Raw genomic sequence first — 18,816 nt, forward strand, 5'->3', positions numbered from 1 at the left:
GAGCAGTTCGTGCCTGGGCAAGTTGTAGACACTGCAGATGGTCCCAAATTTGTACCCGGACAAGTAGTCAATACCAAATCTGGACCAAAATTTGTTCCTGGTCAAACAATTCACACTATCGACGGCCCTCGATTTGTGCCGGGACAAATTATTGAGACAAAAGCTGGCCCTACTTTTATACCAGGTCAAGTAATATCTACAGAAGATGAAGGTTCAAGATTTGTCCCCGGGCAAGTAGTGGACACTGAAGAAGGACCAAGATTTGTACCTGGGCGGGTTATAGAAACAGATGACAACGGCGTCACGTTCGTACCCGGGCAAATAGTACAGACACCGGAAGGCTTAAAATTCGTAGCCCCAGACCTGACAGAGGGTGAGGAAGGTCTTGAATTTTCTGTCCAAAGTTTTGTTGTCACTCCCGAAGAATTAAAACTGCTAAAAAGTAAAAGACAAACCCTAATGACACTACTTCAACTAAGGGAGAACTTACCATAGATACTAAAATGCTAAGACAATTGTCAGAAGCTGGAATGTCAATTGGTCGCCAAGTACCAGCAGATTTACCAGCAATCAGTGTCGTGTTAAACCACACCAAAAACGCGGAAGCTTTAAAAGCATTTGTGACAGATTTTGGATTGAAAGACGAAGTTGCAAATCAATTAATGGATGTCATTACTTCAATCATAGAAATGAGTGCTCACTTAAAATCTGAAATACACGAAAATCATAAGAGTGAAACTTCAAGTAATGAAGCCAAAAAAGGAAGAGTCAATAAGAAAAAGATGGAAATTCATGAACGAAATGGATACACCAGCGGCAATGGGCAAAGTGTTCATCAAGAGCACGTCAAAAACTCTATTGCCGCAGCTGTTCTTGCAGCTCTGGTCACTGCTGAACAGTTTGAGGAAATTAACAATAATAACAGCAAGGAAAAGTATCAAATGATCCTCAAGTCTATAGACACCATATTGGGAAAAACCATCGACGCTGACTTGGTATCCGCCATGTACAATATACTTCAAAAAGAAGAAGACAAAGAAAATCTTTGCGAAGAAATCCTGGAAAACACATCAGAATCAAAAGTAGAACTTATAAAAATTGCCATCAATAATGTCTTACACAAACATTCCTTAACCGAAGAAGATATAATAGAAAAATTCGGTGATTTTTTGAGTACTGAAAATGAAGTCTTGGGGCCAGCATTCAAAAACATTTCAAAAAGCGACACAAAGCTTTTGCATCACGTATTAGGCTGTATTTCAGAGTCGATCTCATTTATCAGAACTAACCATGAAGCGACAGAGACGCTGCAAAAAGCCATAGTAGCTGCTGTCCAAGAAGCAAGCAGCAAAGAAGTAGAAACTATGCTACAGGAAAACGACAAGGAAAATTTGAAAGAATTAATCATACAATCTGTCGGACTCGCGAAAATACTCGGAATGAGGGACATTGCTTTGAAGTTAATGAAAGTCGTAAATGAAGAAGATAGTTTGTCAAAAATAGCTGCTGATACTACTAGTCTAAATATTTTAAAACGCTTGACAGTTATGAGGAAACTTGCTGATAAAACTCCAAGTTTGCACTCAGCTTTACGCAAATTAGAATCAGACCCAGAACTCGCTCGCACAGATCCTAAACTGAGGGACCTAGTGCGAGAGAGCGCTGCGCTCATGATTATTCCCGAAGACCCACCTTTAATGACCTCTGAAGATGTCCCGTTAAGTTTGCTTCAGCCTGAAAATAGTCTCGCTATGGAAGACTTTTTATTCCAGCGCAGGAAGCATGTTTCTGGGGCTCTTTTGATCATGAAGAAAGGTTTACAAGCGGTCGTTCCTCGTGAAGCTAGCCGGGCAGTACTAACTGGACAAGTGGCGTATACGGTACTCGATGAAAATGGAATCAGACACTTTGAACCACTACATGTGTTCTCAGCTTTAAACCTTAGTCAACCGACTACGCATCGCTTCTCTATGTACAGCTGCCCCGTCGTTGATGACGACGATGAAGACCTCCAAACATTTACTGGATACTGTAACATTAGCAACAATCAAAGAATAACTAGATTAGGCGGCTGGGGAAGGAAATATAGCGGAGTGCTACTGGACCGAGAAAACACTAGGAGCAGAATGAGCAGCTTAGAGACCACACCAAGTTACAAACGATATTCCTCGAGATCTATGTCGAGATCTCGCTCTAGTTGTAGCAGAAGTCCCCCTAAGGTAACCCTAAACTAGGTTAGTCTTAGAAAATATAAACAATAGTTTCTTTTGCGATACTAAATATTTTTTTTTATTTGTTGCAGGTAGAAGATGTGGTGGTAGCGGCTACGGATTACACCGCGACCGCTGATGACGAGGTGTCACTCAAGTCGGGTGACATTGTTGAGGTTCTCGACAGCAAATCCGCTCTTGGATCCAAGTGAGTACACACTATACGTTTGGCATGCGTTTCGCACTACTTTGGTTCTATCACTGGGAACACTTTCTGAATCTCGACTCGCTACACCAAACTAAATCAGACCATTATATGCATCTTTCATCGTTGTCGAACCATTTTGTCTAACGACGTTACAATATTTAACCCACATACGTCATGAACAACCAGGAAACCAGTTTGCGTTGGTGATATATTAAGAATGCATCTTTATAGCATTTGATGGGTCACACATTCCGCCGTGGGCTCTAATACTGTACGATTTTAGCTGGAGTTCGTTGCACCGCGGCTTGCCACACGGTGTGATCTAATTTCGCCTATTAATGCACTTGTTTTCTTACCCGACTGCGATGGCCGTAACGTTGTTTATATAGCTCCATAAACACAGATATATCCCCCACGGCTTCTGAACACAGATTTTGACATATTTAGAACAATCATCAACACAAATTATTTTAGATTCCAGTGTCAAAATAGCGGAAACGACGCCATAATGTAGATAGATTTTATTGATAGTCATAAGCATGTATCATCATTACTTCGGGTTGATCACGACTAACATAACCTCATTCTGATCTAGTATTTAACTATCACCGCCGAAGTGACTATCTGATGTCATAATGTGAATTATTGGTACAGGTACAGAGGGCGTGTCTATTGTTACGAGAATCATTTCTTCCAAACCAGAGGTCCGTCTCTGGACTATGTGTTTAGTGTGCCCACATACAAAATGTACTATTACTGATTGAAGAAGAAGACGTGAAGATCATCGTCATTATGTATCATTGTATATATCTCGCTTGCCAAGATTGTATCATTTATATGTTGTGATCAAATATATGTAATGTGATAACATAGTATTCGACGTGCAGCTATAGTTTTTAAGCGGAAAATTCTTGTGCAATATTAATTAAAAGGTTTGTAATAAAATTCACAAAACTTGCTGAGTTTCCTTTTAGTAATAATAAAGAGTTAAATATGATTTTATTGTCAATAGAATGAATTAAAGCTTAGCTTTATAGTCATATTGCAACGATGTTTGTAGAAATATTAGTTATAGCAGCATTTACCTAATTATGAAACTTATCATATAAATTTTAATTAGAATAAGTATTTACTTTGCTCTTTGAGGGTAGGGTTTTTAATAAATAAATGAAATACGCTTCAAAACTTTCGCACAACTGTTTTATTTGACATGAATAAGTTACGTCGCATATAACTCAGGCCAGGTTCTGAACTAAAAGAATATTGCAATAAAGTAAAATAAATTTCTACATACAGTATTTAGTTCAATCATATACCAGTTACATTTGCTTTAATAATGTGTTAAAATATCTTTGTCATTTCGATTGTTTGCTTTATTTGCTTTAAATTTAAAACTGAACCAACTGGCGAGGCGCCAGAGCTTTGAACCATAACGCAAAGAAGAGACAAGACTCCCGGGCTAAATTAAGATATACATAAGTTAATATTTATTCATCGATATTATATACAGTTTATTGTCCAAACTATCTAATACCCTAGGAAGAGAAATGTTGAACCATTTAAAATGATTCATTCAAAGCGTAGTGTCCAATCGATGACTCCGTTATCTAGAATAACCAGGAATTACACTGACTCACAACATTTACTACCCCATAAATATCACTTTACTGTTATATGGCTGAAGAAAGTGCTATAATGATACAAATAGGTTTGTTTGTTCAGTTTCAAAATTAATATATCGAGATATAGAGTTCCAATTTTAATGTGATATGTTATAATCAGTACATCTTTTATTATAAATAATAATTTAAAGAAATGGTATAACACATTCAATTGGTTTTTCTAATTTTACTTTAGTCAAATTTTAAATTACTGAAACAATAAAATATAAATAAACACAAAAATATCACCAGCGAACATGCCCCAAATTGTAAAAAGCGGAGAGGTATAAGTGAAACATTGAACATAGATATCTTGACCTAAGTCTAAGATTGAAATTAGTACAAGACGTTCCTCGTAATAATTTGAACATTACAGCACAAATTGTAAAAGATAGATAGGATTAAAGACATAAGAGTACTCACAGTACTAGTAGAATACTTATTTAAAAACCCTTCAGCTATAATAAATTCCATATTTGCAGAGGTTCACAATTCTTAAAATAATGCAGCTTTGTTTAAAGCTATCTAAAAATAGACAAAAGTTGGAAAAGTCCAGACGAAACCGCAGGTTGGACGCTAGGTTTAGATCTAGGCGTGCGTTTCCGTTGGCGAGCCGCCAAACCGATCCAGGTGGAGTGCCGCTAGCACCACTTCGATTTATAGCTTCGTACCTATCTCAGAGATTAGGATAATACACTTGAAACTACACACAGACACAACACCAGAATTTTATGTATAAAAAATTTTAGGATCTAATAATTCTCAATGTACAGTAGGGTTCATCTTGTTCGCCGTTAAAGTCCCTATAATTAAACATGTCGCGTATTTTCAATAAGGGCAGAGATGTACGTTCTAATTTATTCTGGATCAAATGAAGAAGTTATAATCTCATTTATTTAATTAGTTAAACTCAACCGACTCTACTTTCTTTACTAGATTATAAATAATAAAATTCTGGATTCAACTCTAAAACTGAGCAATCCTTTGTTTTACGGTTCTAAAAGCTAATTAAATCACAGATGAGCTAAATATAGCAATTAAGACTTAACTACTATCCAACCTATCAAAAAAGAGTCAATGTCTTAGGTAAACTGCCAACACACGAAGGTTCATGAAGGGCTTAGACAAACGCATGTTGTAAGGAAGCCCGAATGGTGCCGCGCTGACGTCACAAAGTTTCTGGGCCAACCTGAAATAGCACGCAAGTTGCGCCTGCGCGCAACAACTCCCAACTAATTAGTAATTGTGGGTTATGACGTACTAGCGTCTGTGTTGTGTAACAATCATAACACCATGAAATATCAACAATTTTATTGCCAGTTAGTAACCTTCGAGTTGGCAGGGCTAAACTAGTAGTTTTGAAAGCTAAGAATACTGTGCAACTTGTTAGGCTTCTTGATTACAATTTCTATATTTCGATGTATTCTGCCAAATTTATAACGGGGTCATGGTAACAAAATAATCTATAGGAACAGTGTTTAGAATCATAATTTTATTATATGGCTACTTCACAATTAGAGAAGGACTTGACTTGTTCAGATCTTTATAATTTTAACATTAGAGAGATCGCTTACCTATAAAATTAGTGATCTGCAAAATAGTCAAGCGTTGTCGTGTCCCTGTTTGAAAGACATTGATGCTAGTGAAATTGGGTCATGAGCTTCACGTGATAGATTACGGTACAAACATATGACAGAAAAGACGTTAGTAAAATTATCCATAAACAACCATTGTATGTAGGCGCAATACATATTAATTGAGAAAGAAAAGCGAACAAATGAATTTGCATTGTTAAGCTTTAAAAATTACGAGCAATTGAAGAGTCGGTAAGTCATAGACAAAACCTTTAATAAGTGTGAAAGAGACGAGACGAAGCTCGACGAAGCCGAAACTAACCGGCTACCTCTTTTCAAAGTCAGTGTTGATTTCTACAATGCATCGTACCTTTATTCGATTCTTTCTATTCTTTAATGTTTAATATTTACTGCCGTCTAACAGGCGTAATTTCACTTATTTTCTTTATTATCTACCTCCACATTTTGCCTCGCCGTGTCCATCTTGACGTGTAGATCCTCTGTAACGTGGATACAGCGTCACCTTGCTTATTGACTGACAGGTACTCTTGTGCCAAGTTCCTCGAAAAACATTAAAATAGCCACTCGCAAATAAACGAGATGGACACCGCTGCAACCCTGACACTGAAAGTGACAACGTCAAACGGCTGATGGATGGCGACATTACCTCAACCCACTCAGAACGCGAATATCTATATGGATATATGCATTAATAAATGCTTTCGAATGATGGACATGTTTGTAGAATAGATTTTGGATTACTTATCCTCGCCCAGGAATATGATTGTAATCAGGAACATGTTAAGTCTCAAAATGACGGGTAATATACTGCCTTCAATGTCCTTCAAACTGAAACACAGCAGTGGTTACACAACGTTACTAGGCGGCAAAGATATTGCAGATATACATACGATAACCAAGCCTGATTCTCGCTTAGAAGAAGTCTATCTAATAACCAATGTAATAATTCACCAAATGGCCCAAACGAATAATGAGAAAATTTAAAAGAAATCTGGCTTCGAGACCAGCATTTTATTGTCTATAGAGTGTAGAAGACCTAATGTCGCAAAGTCAGTAGACACTTTTATACAAATTTGGAATTTGAAATATACCTATTAACATTCTATCAAAGATTATAATTACTTCGTGGTGTAATAGTTATTCAAATCAATTGTGAGTTGAACACAAACACTTGAAACAGGTAATTCAACTTGAGAAAATGTAGCAGACGGGGCGTCTGCCAATACTATTGCTTTCAATGACTCATACAAAACATAAGATGCATATACCGTATAGACTGAACTGCGTTGTAGTAATAAAATACAGGAGTATTTATAAAGGATTGTAGGTACGTATGTTACTGCAAATGTTTATCATGTAACCTGCTGAAACTAAAATTCATCGAGTTGTCTTGGCTTTGTTATATACCTAATAATGATCACCAGTTTATATTTACACCATCTGATTTGACTCACTTATATATATAAGCTAGTCTTTATTCCATCTTCTATCACTTCGCCGTGCTAAAGTAGGTATATCCGTCCCATGATGAGATAGATTGCTAGTCTGCAGAGTTTTCATAATTGAAATTAAGGTAGATATATTATTATGTCGCATTGTAGCTATAGTCACCTGGTGTAGCAAAAAAATGAAAACTTTAATTTTTAAAAGAATAATTCCGATACCGGGAATCGAACCCGAGCCTCCTGGGTGAGAGCCAGGTATCCTAGCCACTAGACCATATCGGATGTGCTTGTTTTAACTAAAAAGCTGGCCAAGATGCCAAAAGAGTAATTTTTGTTCGTAACACTGAAAATAATCAGCGAACAAACCGTTTCAAGAGTGTTGGAGTGATACGCCATAAGTACCAAAGTATTCTAAATTTCAATAAACAATCATAATGTCTCATTAAGGATTAATCACACCTTTATTTTAATACTGTTGCGTAACGCGACCTCTCTACACCTGATGGAGAGTGGTTAAAGCCAAAGACCATGATGTAAAAGTTAATTAATTATCCCTCGTCAGTCGACACAATTATGCCGGCCTGTTCGCAACCGAATATATACAGGTAAATTCCGGAACGTGACATTATTATCTACGTAGGAAACTGACGAGTTTAACTTTTCGTACACTCAACGGCTTTTATCATTGAATAATTACTTGACAATTGTTAGTAAACACAATTTTTATTACTTCACAAATCTGTTACTGATGAGATCTCCTCAGTTAGTAATGCAATTACAAGATGACGTATGAATTTCGACAATTTGACTCATACACGATTACCAATTTGTTAGTACAAAAAGCACGCACTAATGACTCATCTCGGAATCTCTCTCATGCCGTATGTTAGTGCCTTCCCATAGTTTGTAACTAACAGACCATAGCCCTGTTTCATGAATCCCTCCCTCTCCCAGGGGCACGCGGCTGGCCAGCCTCGACGTGACAGCCACCGTCCTGGACAGCACGGCAGCGAAGCACAAGATATCTGTTCGACCGAAGAAAAAACATCCGAAAAGCAAATCTGGCAGCAAAATTAACGAAAACAACGAAAGGTATGGTAATGTGTGATCATCAAAAACCTGCATGTCAAACATTACTTTGTAGACACTTCGTTCTTCATTTTATCAGACTTTTAGATAAACATGGTAAAATGTTTACTAGAAAATAATTAGAATATGCAATACAATACTCGACATGTAATACCTACACAACGTTGCCTTCCAATCAATAATCGAACAAGTTACTATATTCTCTAAACAGAAGGAAGAAAATACTTTTTAATGGTTAACAATATCAACAAACAGCCTGTACGACACACTGTATCAAGATTTTAAGATATCTCATGCTGTTCACTCAAATTACCCCGTCGTTTATCGACGGGCTGATCTAACAGTAGAAACTTGAATTGAAAACTATAATTTAACTATCAAGCTATAATTACAGATTAACCTTGACTAGTTCATTCCAATGATATAGCTATATGTCAGTTCAGGAATATAGCTAACCACATTTCTAATAAATCATCTAGCATTTCCCACTAAATATTATTTTAACCCAATTCAAATGTGTTAACAGTGTTCGCTAATTTAGCCCAATGCCGATGACACTACAATGATATAACGCAATTTTGTTAAAAGCCGCCTGACCCGATTTCATGCTTTGCGTAATTTGCGAATTTCAGGGAATTTTAAACATATGCTGACACTCGATCGGCCTTATTGAAATTGAATATTACTTAAATTATTCAGCATAGTTTGACATCCTCATTCAGACAGAGGAAGATTATTAGAGGTTTCTCGTTTGGGTATTAAAGAATCTGACAATAAGTTATTGGAAACAAATTTTAACTCCTAGTTACTATGTCGTTGGAAGAGGATTTAAAAAAAATTATACGTGTTATATGATCCGTTACCACAGGACTTTGATTCTAACATAAGATTCTATTAATAAAGGTGATACATATATAATAGTTTATTTGCATTAAATTAAATCAACAATCGGAGCATTGTGTGCATTGCAACAATGATATCGTGTGCAAGAGAATGTTATTTCGGTGAGTACAACGCTACAGATCGGAACAGCAGCCAATGTGGCGTCAGCTTCAGGTATAATTAAATACAATACAATGAATTGTTTGAAACAAGAAACTCAAAAGCCTTTTTCTTCTCAGGGGTGGATAGAGGCGCTACAGTTGTACCCATTTTCCGCCGTATTTACTCCGGTCCATAATGTGTTAGGATTTATTGTCCTTTACTTGTCTTATAGATTTATGATTTCAATTTCCTTTGCACACCGTCACACTGCAATGACAGTATCAGTGGCTCTTTGATTATCAAAACTTTCTTTTCATACAACATTGTGTCAAATAAAGCGGTTGTACATTTTTCCATATTACTTTGTTAAAATTTTAATCTAAGAACAGGTTTTAATATGAATCAATTTCAGACAAACAGACATCACTAACTCTTATGTGCAACCGGATTTAAACCACTGAGAACGATATCAAGATGATGTATTGCAATATCCTGTACTATAAGTCAACATGAAATATTACTACAAGAATTATGAATTTAAAAACTCGGTCAACTGTGTTCCCCATCCGGTGAATTGTAGTTTCGTTCTTCATAATATGGGTTAGACTGGTTGGGGGACAAAAGATGTTTAAGAAACATGATATTGTTAAATAAAATTGATAAAGCCCTACAGCTTGTGGTGTTATGTTGAACGCTTTAGGGAAGTAGACAGTGCGCAAAAATTTAATAATTATGTTTAAAGACATAATAATGTTGGGAATATAAATATTGCTCACATGAATTAAATATTTAGGGCATATTAATGTAATGTGGACTGAGCGCATTAGATGTCGTATACAAATCAAAAAAAATCAATACAAAAAAAACCTTCGAAAATCTGAATTTGGGAAAACGGTTTTATACGACAGCCGACATTTTACTGTGGCAGCAAATAATTGTCTTTATTGGCTTTAGTAATGATAAATGTCTAATGTGTAAAAATTATCCGAAATATGGTGCAACATCTTGCAATCATACCTGTGTAGGAAAGAAGAAGCGTTTCGATGCTTTAGTACCTTCCGTGTTTATGTACAGTTTGTATTTCTTTGAACTCAGAATAAAGTTTATATAACCTTCCTATCCACTGCTTTGTCCAATCCGTCCTTATATATTAAATACGTTATTAGATCACTAACAAATAGGCGTAATAATCTAATAAATTTTATGTTTACACAGATCTAAAACTATGATGAATTGAGCGAGTGGGTGCTCGCTCTATTTATTTAAACCAATTAAATCTACATGTTTACTGCTGAAATAAATACCAACATAATTAATTGAGGCAAAACTACAGAAATCTATCATTAAGCTTAGGTAAACAGTTTATGGACCACAAACAATACGATTTATGCAACTGTACTATACAGTTCTAAAATATTTGAATAAGAAAAAATAAAATGAAGTCATCATCAGTTATCTATACAAAATTTTAAGCAAGGATTTGGTATTTTTGATATTGATTCTACACAATGTAACATTTATAGTAATAATTTTAAATTTGTCGGCATAATTAAGAAAGGAATTCAAGATTAGTTATAAGTTGACCACTGACCAGCACAATTGCAAATATTGTGGGACAAACGCATCCAAGCAGGCCTATTCGTGCTGTACACAATGTCTATCGCCAGATCTGCTTTCATCAAAGGAAACAAGAAATCACTTAGATATATTGCTTCATATAAAACACAATCCGTAATTCCTATTCATAAAAGTCAAATATTTTCATGGAACCTGGACTAAACTACGTGAAACTCATGAAATTCAAATCAAAACATTCGGTTTTACAGTGAAACTATTAAACTATGATTTAATAACAAAATAAATCTTACGTAAACACGTTTAATTCTGGATATCATGCGTGTTAGAAGCACCTGCTTTGCGCAGGATTTATTACAACGAGTTTTCTAATGACATTTCTTTGATAATCAGTCTGCCAAACTCGCGTAACGAAGATGAAATTAGAGATTCCCAAGGCCGGTCAGTGGGTTTGCATTGAACTTGAAAAGTTTGACAATGATTTAATTAAATATCGTAGAGAATATTAGCGAAGATTTTTATAGAGTCCTGACATCAAATTCAGTTCAAATTATTCTGATAAGTTTTGAGTAATGTCATGTTACAATCTGTAGCTCTTTAGATTGTCTTTTTCTATGTAACTTAAATATTTAGTTCTATATCTATAATCTATTATACTCACGCGAGCCGATCAGAATTTAATATTAGGTACCTCCTTATTTAGCATCTCGTTATGATTTTTTCTTCTATTGCCATGATTTTATCGTTGTCTTATTTAAAGACCAGGTATCGTAAGAAAATGTCGTGAAATCCTCAACAATGCGAAAAATGTTAATGAATTATATTAGGTCAACGTCCTCTATTTGCATAATGGAAAGAACTTCGCAGTCACACAATCATTCGTCGAACATCGAACAACAGCCAGCGTAACTTGGTCTCTTGACAAGGAAAATTGAAATTTTGGGTAAAGAAATTACGCAGATGAGTGGGCTTCGCGTGAAATGGACTAAAAAATTGGCCTGAACGCAGTTCCCAAAATAAAATACGTGCATTATTAGCATTATTAAGATGGCTCAACGCGACGCGGAGACAAAACGATATAGTGTTTCACTACTTTTTCCTTTCATTGTATGCCCCACTTTAGCTTCGGCCACCTATACCAACTTTTTGTCGGACAAATCTAATTGCGGAGCGTTGGTTGCTGACCCAGTTTCTTTTTGGGTGGTTTAACATCATGTCTGACAGATCCGTCATTGATTACTGGTGCGTTAGCTTATTGGGCTTTCTTGTTCTTATTCATTCCTCTCGGATGACATCCTATTTCAAGGACTACATGAAGTTATAACGCCTGTTTTGGTAGGAACATTTACAAATCTTCGAATTCTGTTTTGATAAAAAAAAACTATCTGGTTTTCTTGAAGCAGATAAAAATAAAGCTTTAGTTTCGGCATTCTTAAATTAAAATTGTAAAAGTTAACAGAACCTTTTAAATTCTTTACATCTGACGTAATTCCTATTTCTTATTTAATCTTTTTCCAAGCAAGTGAAATGATCCAAGTTAACATAAATTACATTACATCATGTGAATCATCATTGTTTTATCCTAAAATGCCATTCAAATTTATGGGTCTTTTATTGTTGTTATAATTGGCACAGTTTTATTACTTGAAGTTACATTCGACAATTTTAGCCAACACCGACCTTTTCCAACTATTCTTAGTTTAAGGACGTCTATTAAGAAAGTAATATATTAGGAAGATATACTCACAGTTATATTTTAAAACGAATAAAGACAATGGCTGTCTACCTGTCTGCCAACATAGATTATGACTACTAAATAACGCATAACGTTTTTATGAGGTTACAGAATGCTGCGTTAAAATAATAGGTTATGTTTTATTGGTAGACATAGCTGGCGCTTGGACGATGTTTGTTTCGGTGCTATCGTGTTTATGGACTTCTCGACTGCGGTATAAGTGGACTTGTGAAGGCTAAATTAGTATTTATGGGAAGATTTAAAGAGCTGTAGAACGGAATGTAGAAATTATTCAAGAAGGTGGAACTTGTTTTACAGTCTACCGACATTAATACCGTAGTTAGGATTTTTAATGAGTTTTTCATATGCAATTTGTATGTTCTTTCCCTTATATATTTTTTGCAATCCGACATTTAAAGAATATATATAAAACTCAAGAAATGCATCTGAAACCTGGGATATCTGAAACAAAACATTAACCCGAATTTTGGTAATATAATATTAATGTTGCTATAAATTCTACACGCATGCTATAATTCCTGTATATTTTGTATTGGCAACCCAGAATGCCAGTTAGTAATCCCGCGTGTCAAATATTTATGTTATTTTTTCCTCCTTTGATGATAATAGCATCAGATTGAGGCTATTTTTTAACCCTGTGCCATGAACTCTAATTGGAATGATGGATTCGGGACAGCCATCCGTCTCAGAAGCATCTCGGCTTATTTTTAAGCGTTAATGGCAAGGGAGATTATTTGAGATTCGGGATTATGATTTACTAACGTGCGTGTTATTTTTAATTATTCTAATAAGGTCTACAGCTGTTTATTTAGTTTAAATTTTAAAATTTGAAAATCAATTATTTTTGTAAACCTATCGTTATTCAATTTCATAAACCGTGTATTTCTCATAAATTAACAGTATTTTGGTCTGTAAAAGAAATAATGGCGCGATAATTATATTTTTAGTTGCTCAAAATTTGTAAAACATGTAGAAAAAATCATACATCCTATTTCTACAATATGTTATCATAACTAGTTTAAAACTCGGTCTTTTGGTATATAAGCTTCTAGTACGGGATGGTACTGCTGACCCAATCAAAACAGCCCATTCATGCTAAAGAAGAAAACTGTTAGTACCTACGTGTTTACGAACTACCTATATCGAAACTGCTTAGCTGCATATTATTATATCTAAATAACTAGCGACCCGCCTCGGCTTCGCACGGGTGCAATATTTCTCCACTATTTAATGGATGTTATTATACATATAAACCTTCCTCTTGAATCACTCTATCTATTAAAAAAAACCGCATCAAAATCCGTTGCGTAGTTTTAAAGATTTAAGCACACATAGGGACAGAGAAAGCGACTTAGTTTTATACTATGTAGTGATTATAAAAATGCTTGTAAATACCCTGATGCCACCAATAATAAACTTATAAATTTCGGAAAGTATAAGGAAAAAACACAACTTATTCATGACTCATAATTTTTCCCAAAAACGCGGAAATCCAAAATCATGATTAACATTATACCGGAGCTGCAGTTCATTCGGGAACAAATTGCCACATCGTTTGTCACCGCGTGTCTTCAAAGCAAGCGAAGATGTCGTCACAGGTGCCTAAATGCCAGGTACTAGACGGTTTAGACATTTCCGGAGATGTGACATTTCGTATTGCGTATTTTAAGTTGATATTTAAAACCTAATTATGAATTATTAGTAATGTGGTTTATTCTTGAGTAGAGGGATTTATTGATTCGTTGCTTTGACATAGAAAAGAGACAAAAAACTTGATAACTTGAAATGAATAGAAAATCATTATGCACACAAATACAATGGAAATAGTCAGTGTGTCGCATTCCGGGACCAGCCTGTGTATATCCGGTTCCAACAGGCCGGCATAATTTTATCGACTGCCGAGGGATAATCATCTCTCGCCAGTCGACATTCTATTGGACCCCACTCCACTTGTCATCAGGTGTAGGGTCAATTTATCATGCACGTATAAAAAAAATACTTGTTTTGAAAATTTTCACTTATGTATGTAGATCATTATTTTTAAAAAAGGCAACGTCCAAAACACATTCTTGGATGCAAACGAAATGACTTCAGCCACTGATACAAAAGATTATTATTACTTTACTTTGTTCAGATATTTAACCAAAACATTTAAATCCGTCCAACGAATTAAATATAAACAGACTAATTAAAGAACAGATGCTTCGGCAGCCGAACTTTGTAACACATTGTCATTATCAAACTATTTTAATCGCCTCCTTACATTATTATGAGCAGGGCCTGAATTTGTTCGGGGGATATTTCGATTTTTATCAGATGTATCTTCTATGGGACGGTTTTTGGCTAACCCTCTAATTTAACATCTCACGATTCCTAATTTTGGAGATTCTTTAATGTACCCACGATGGCAACCCAAAGATGGAAATTAAATTCTGATTCACATTCCCTTTCACTATGTTATACTTAGCATCAATGCTTACTTCGATTCAAAATGTTATCTTTTAAAAATAGAACAGACTACTGCTTTATTTTGCAATATATTCTTTTTATTAATATTCTTTTTGAGCAACAAAAGAACTTGCTCAAAAAGAATATTCCGATACCGGGAATCGAACCCGAGCCTCCTGGGTGAGAGCCAGGTATCCTAGCCACTAGACCATATCGGATACGACGCATATAAGCAAAATTACAGGAAACACTCCGATTAAAAAAAATAAATAATTTATGTTTCAAATACAATTTTTCTCATGCATAGTATAATTTTTATTAATCGATGGCGCATCTCTTTTAAATCGTACTGCGCCTGTGCAGCATCTTTCCTTATTATGGTGGGAACACGTAATACATTTTTCTTAAATAATACTTACAATCAATAAAACCTTCATATTGTTATTTTTGATATATCAGGCCGTCAGAAAAGTGCAAACGACCTTAAACAAATGCCACGATACTTAAACAGTAAACATCCATCTATTAACTACTCAAAGAAGTAAATAACTGTAAGTAGTTATAGAGTAATGCATATGACCTGCCGAAATTACTATTACATCATACCCACAAACTTGTTAACAAAAAAATATACCGCCTTCAAAAGCCACTAAAACAAAAAATAATTTAACATTACCCACTTATACTTATACTGGTTACCAATTTTGCAGTTAATGCCTAATAAAAACTTAAAAAAAATACAGTCGAATTGAGAACCTCCTCTTATTTTTGAAGCCGGTTACAAAGACTAGAAGTATCTAAATTCAAACTTCAAATTGATGCAATAGCTTCGAAAGACACTGGACTTTTTAAACAATATAAACAAGCAAACTCGGATTCAAAATAGTATAAATAAACCATAGTAACATATTGCAATAGTTTACGAGCGTAACAAATATACTAAAACAGACGCTCCGCTGGTTACGAAATGTTAAGGAAAATACGGGCGGGGCCTGGGGATGCGAGCTAGTTGATAGGTCTAAATTGCTTTTTGTCTTTCTATTTATAATGTGTCTGCTGGGCACAGACTTAATATTAGAGATATTTGGTTCTTCTCCGAGGAACGTTTTGTAATTTTTTGCATAATACTTCCGTGGATTGTTCTAATTACTTCCTAAGATAGGTAATGAATGTTAAGACTAGTAATTTGCTCGCTTGATAGGATGTCTTACGACTACCCATAAACAGAAGTAATATGTAATCACCGCCTAGAAAAGTACTTTATGGCAAAGCCCTGCGAACGGTGCTCCGAAACTCCGTATATTGTTCACAATACTCAATACTTGATAGACTTCTATACCTTAGATTTGCTTATATTTCTAAAATAAGCAACAATTTTCTGTAAGCATTAAATCGCGATATCTCCGAAATAAATCTTGAGAGCTGTTACCAAACCTATCGTTTATTGAATTGCTACGGTCAAGATTTTTATCCCTACCATATTTTTATTTCTCACAACTAATACCGTAATTATGACCAAATTAAACAAACCTGTTTCGATTAGTTACGATTTGTCACTGGCCGGGAGTTTTCACTTTTTCCGCATCATCCCACGTATTCAATTCCATTTTTAAATCTTTCCAGCATAAAATTCTTAAAAAGTATTTTATAAACGTTGTCCAATTATATTTCGTTTTGTTTTTTATAATAAATTAACGGCACTCATCACACGGCGCGTTGGGAATTCACGCTATATTTTAATTGAGGGCGACAGAAACGTATTACTTACATGTGTACGGCTCTCGTCAAATTTGGACGAACATTCGTGGATTTTTGGGTCGGCGCGTGTTTACCGTCTTTATATTTCCGTGTTTCAATTTGCTACTAAATTGCGGATTATCTTTGTTCTAAAAACATCTTGGACAATTAATTAAGGGACAAAATGTATATTTGCTACTAATTTGTTAAAGGAGAGATAAATTGAGATTTATTTAATTGAAGGGAACTATGTCTTGCGTATTGTTGGGCAAAAGAGTTAAAAAATATTGTGATTGGAAAGGAACAAACCGCTTATTTCGACAATAATCATAACATCCGATATGGTCTAGTGGCTAGGATACCTGGCTCTCACCCAGGAGGCTCGGGTTCGATTCCCGGTATCGGAAAAGTCTTTTTGTTTCAAAGATACATATTACTGAATTTGTATTTTTATGTAATTCACAATTTAACAAGATGCTATTGCAAAATTTCAAAACTAAATGAGCTCCAAATGTCACAGTCTTTTAATAATCAAACGAGACACTAAACAAATCCAACAATATAGTATATACCTATTCTTACTAATTCTACAAACTTAAAACATTATATTTTAATACCTTTGACGAAGGTCAAAATAACAAAAGATTTATTGTATTTCCAATAAACTGAATCCATAATAAAACGATTATTTAACATCTACACAAATGATCTGTTGTATTTAAGAGCGAATCACTTGGCTACCGTCCACAAGTACTCAGTACAACACGATCCATTCTGGGCCAATTCATAAAAATATTCCCACATCTTTATCTTTTTGTTTTACAAACACGACCGCATTGAACATTAGAAATTAAATTTATAAGTATTATTTAACGGTTTCCCGTAAAGGAGAATACGCATCTGTGTATAAAAATTCGTTCCTAATATTTTTGTGTGCTAATTAAAATTTAACACAAACAGAAGGAATAACGTACTTCCGAATAAAACAATAATCCTTATTTTATTGTGAGATTTTCGCACTATTATGGATTTATGTGTTTATTTTGAACAAATTTAAGCTATCCCCATGAAAAAGCCATATGCTAATTAAGTACTTATACCGATGATCAACTATTTTCAGAATTATAAATAAAATTATCGCGTGCGTATGGTATAATAATACCATAATAATATATTTTCTTTACAGTATAATATCATACAGACAAGTCAATACAAGGCTGTTATTTTATTTTAGTGTTTGTGTTATTAATAGGTACGAACGCGAAAAAGATTATTTTCATGCATATCCACATTTTGTGATAATCATTGAATATCAATGTTTGAACACTATCGGTAAGAATGGGTCACTTACTTTAGTGATTAGCCTCACTTTTGACAGAAATATCACTGTCCACAACAACATTAATAATAAGAAAAGTAGAGTCAATTTCCTCAGAACAATGACAAAAAATTTCGTATAATTTTATTGGAAAAGAAATTGTAAAGGAATTCTATGAATCGCATATAAGTAGTTTCTTATTTTATGACTTATTATGAATAACATATTTTATGAGGGCAACGCCCTTGTCAATAACTTACATTCGAAATGCCTAGAATATAATCTAAAATAGTCTCATTGAATTGAATTAGAAGCAAACCCTGAAACAGATTACTATCAAATGATCGCGATTTATGAAAAATTTCATAAGGTCATACGTCATCGTTTTGGACAAATGTGTCCTGTTGGGTCAAAAGGGGCCAGACTTAAACTAAAACCTATCGTACGGCAAGAAAAATGGTATGGGTACAGTAAAAATATTTTTTTGACAAATAACTAATGTATATCGTAATATTATATTAATATTAAACAACCACAACAGTTAAAAGACACAAAAATGTTATCTTTTGGAGTAATTTCTGATTTGCCATTTGAGAACAGAATTTTCATGTCTTCAACTTCACAGTGCAAATACAAAAAATATTAAACTTTATAACGGGCTCAACCTTTTAGCATCCCAACATCCTGTTCAAGTTAACCGACATAAAAATATAAGAGCCATAAAAATTCTCAAAAATAAAGTTACGATCAAAAACATTGGCGCAATAAAAAATCAGGACAACACATTACT

General features: G+C 34.7%; 1 protein-coding gene and 3 non-coding genes across 4 annotated transcripts in view; 2 read left to right on the forward strand and 2 right to left on the reverse strand.

Annotated features, from left to right (window-relative positions):
- Positions 1-452: 452 nt before the first annotated feature.
- The window catches only part of LOC119190594, a 95,222-nt gene continuing 76,858 nt past the window's right edge, over positions 453-18,816 (forward strand). The window contains exons 1-3 of the mRNA XM_037442842.1: positions 453-2,219; positions 2,303-2,418; positions 8,074-8,211. Coding sequence (XP_037298739.1) covers positions 504-2,219; positions 2,303-2,418; positions 8,074-8,211 — 1,970 coding nt within the window. The 5' untranslated portion in view covers positions 453-503. The remainder of the gene's footprint in view (positions 2,220-2,302; positions 2,419-8,073; positions 8,212-18,816) is intronic.
- On the reverse strand, positions 7,330-7,401 carry Trnae-cuc. The gene has a single exon. It is a non-coding gene; the product is annotated as a tRNA-Glu (tRNA).
- Trnae-cuc lies at positions 15,118-15,189 on the reverse strand. Its single transcript has one exon. It is a non-coding gene; the product is annotated as a tRNA-Glu (tRNA).
- Trnae-cuc lies at positions 17,044-17,115 on the forward strand. The gene has a single exon. It is a non-coding gene; the product is annotated as a tRNA-Glu (tRNA).

The sequence above is a fragment of the Manduca sexta genome, chromosome 25, assembly GCF_014839805.1.
Source record: "Manduca sexta isolate Smith_Timp_Sample1 chromosome 25, JHU_Msex_v1.0, whole genome shotgun sequence".
NCBI lineage: Eukaryota > Metazoa > Arthropoda > Insecta > Lepidoptera > Sphingidae > Manduca > Manduca sexta.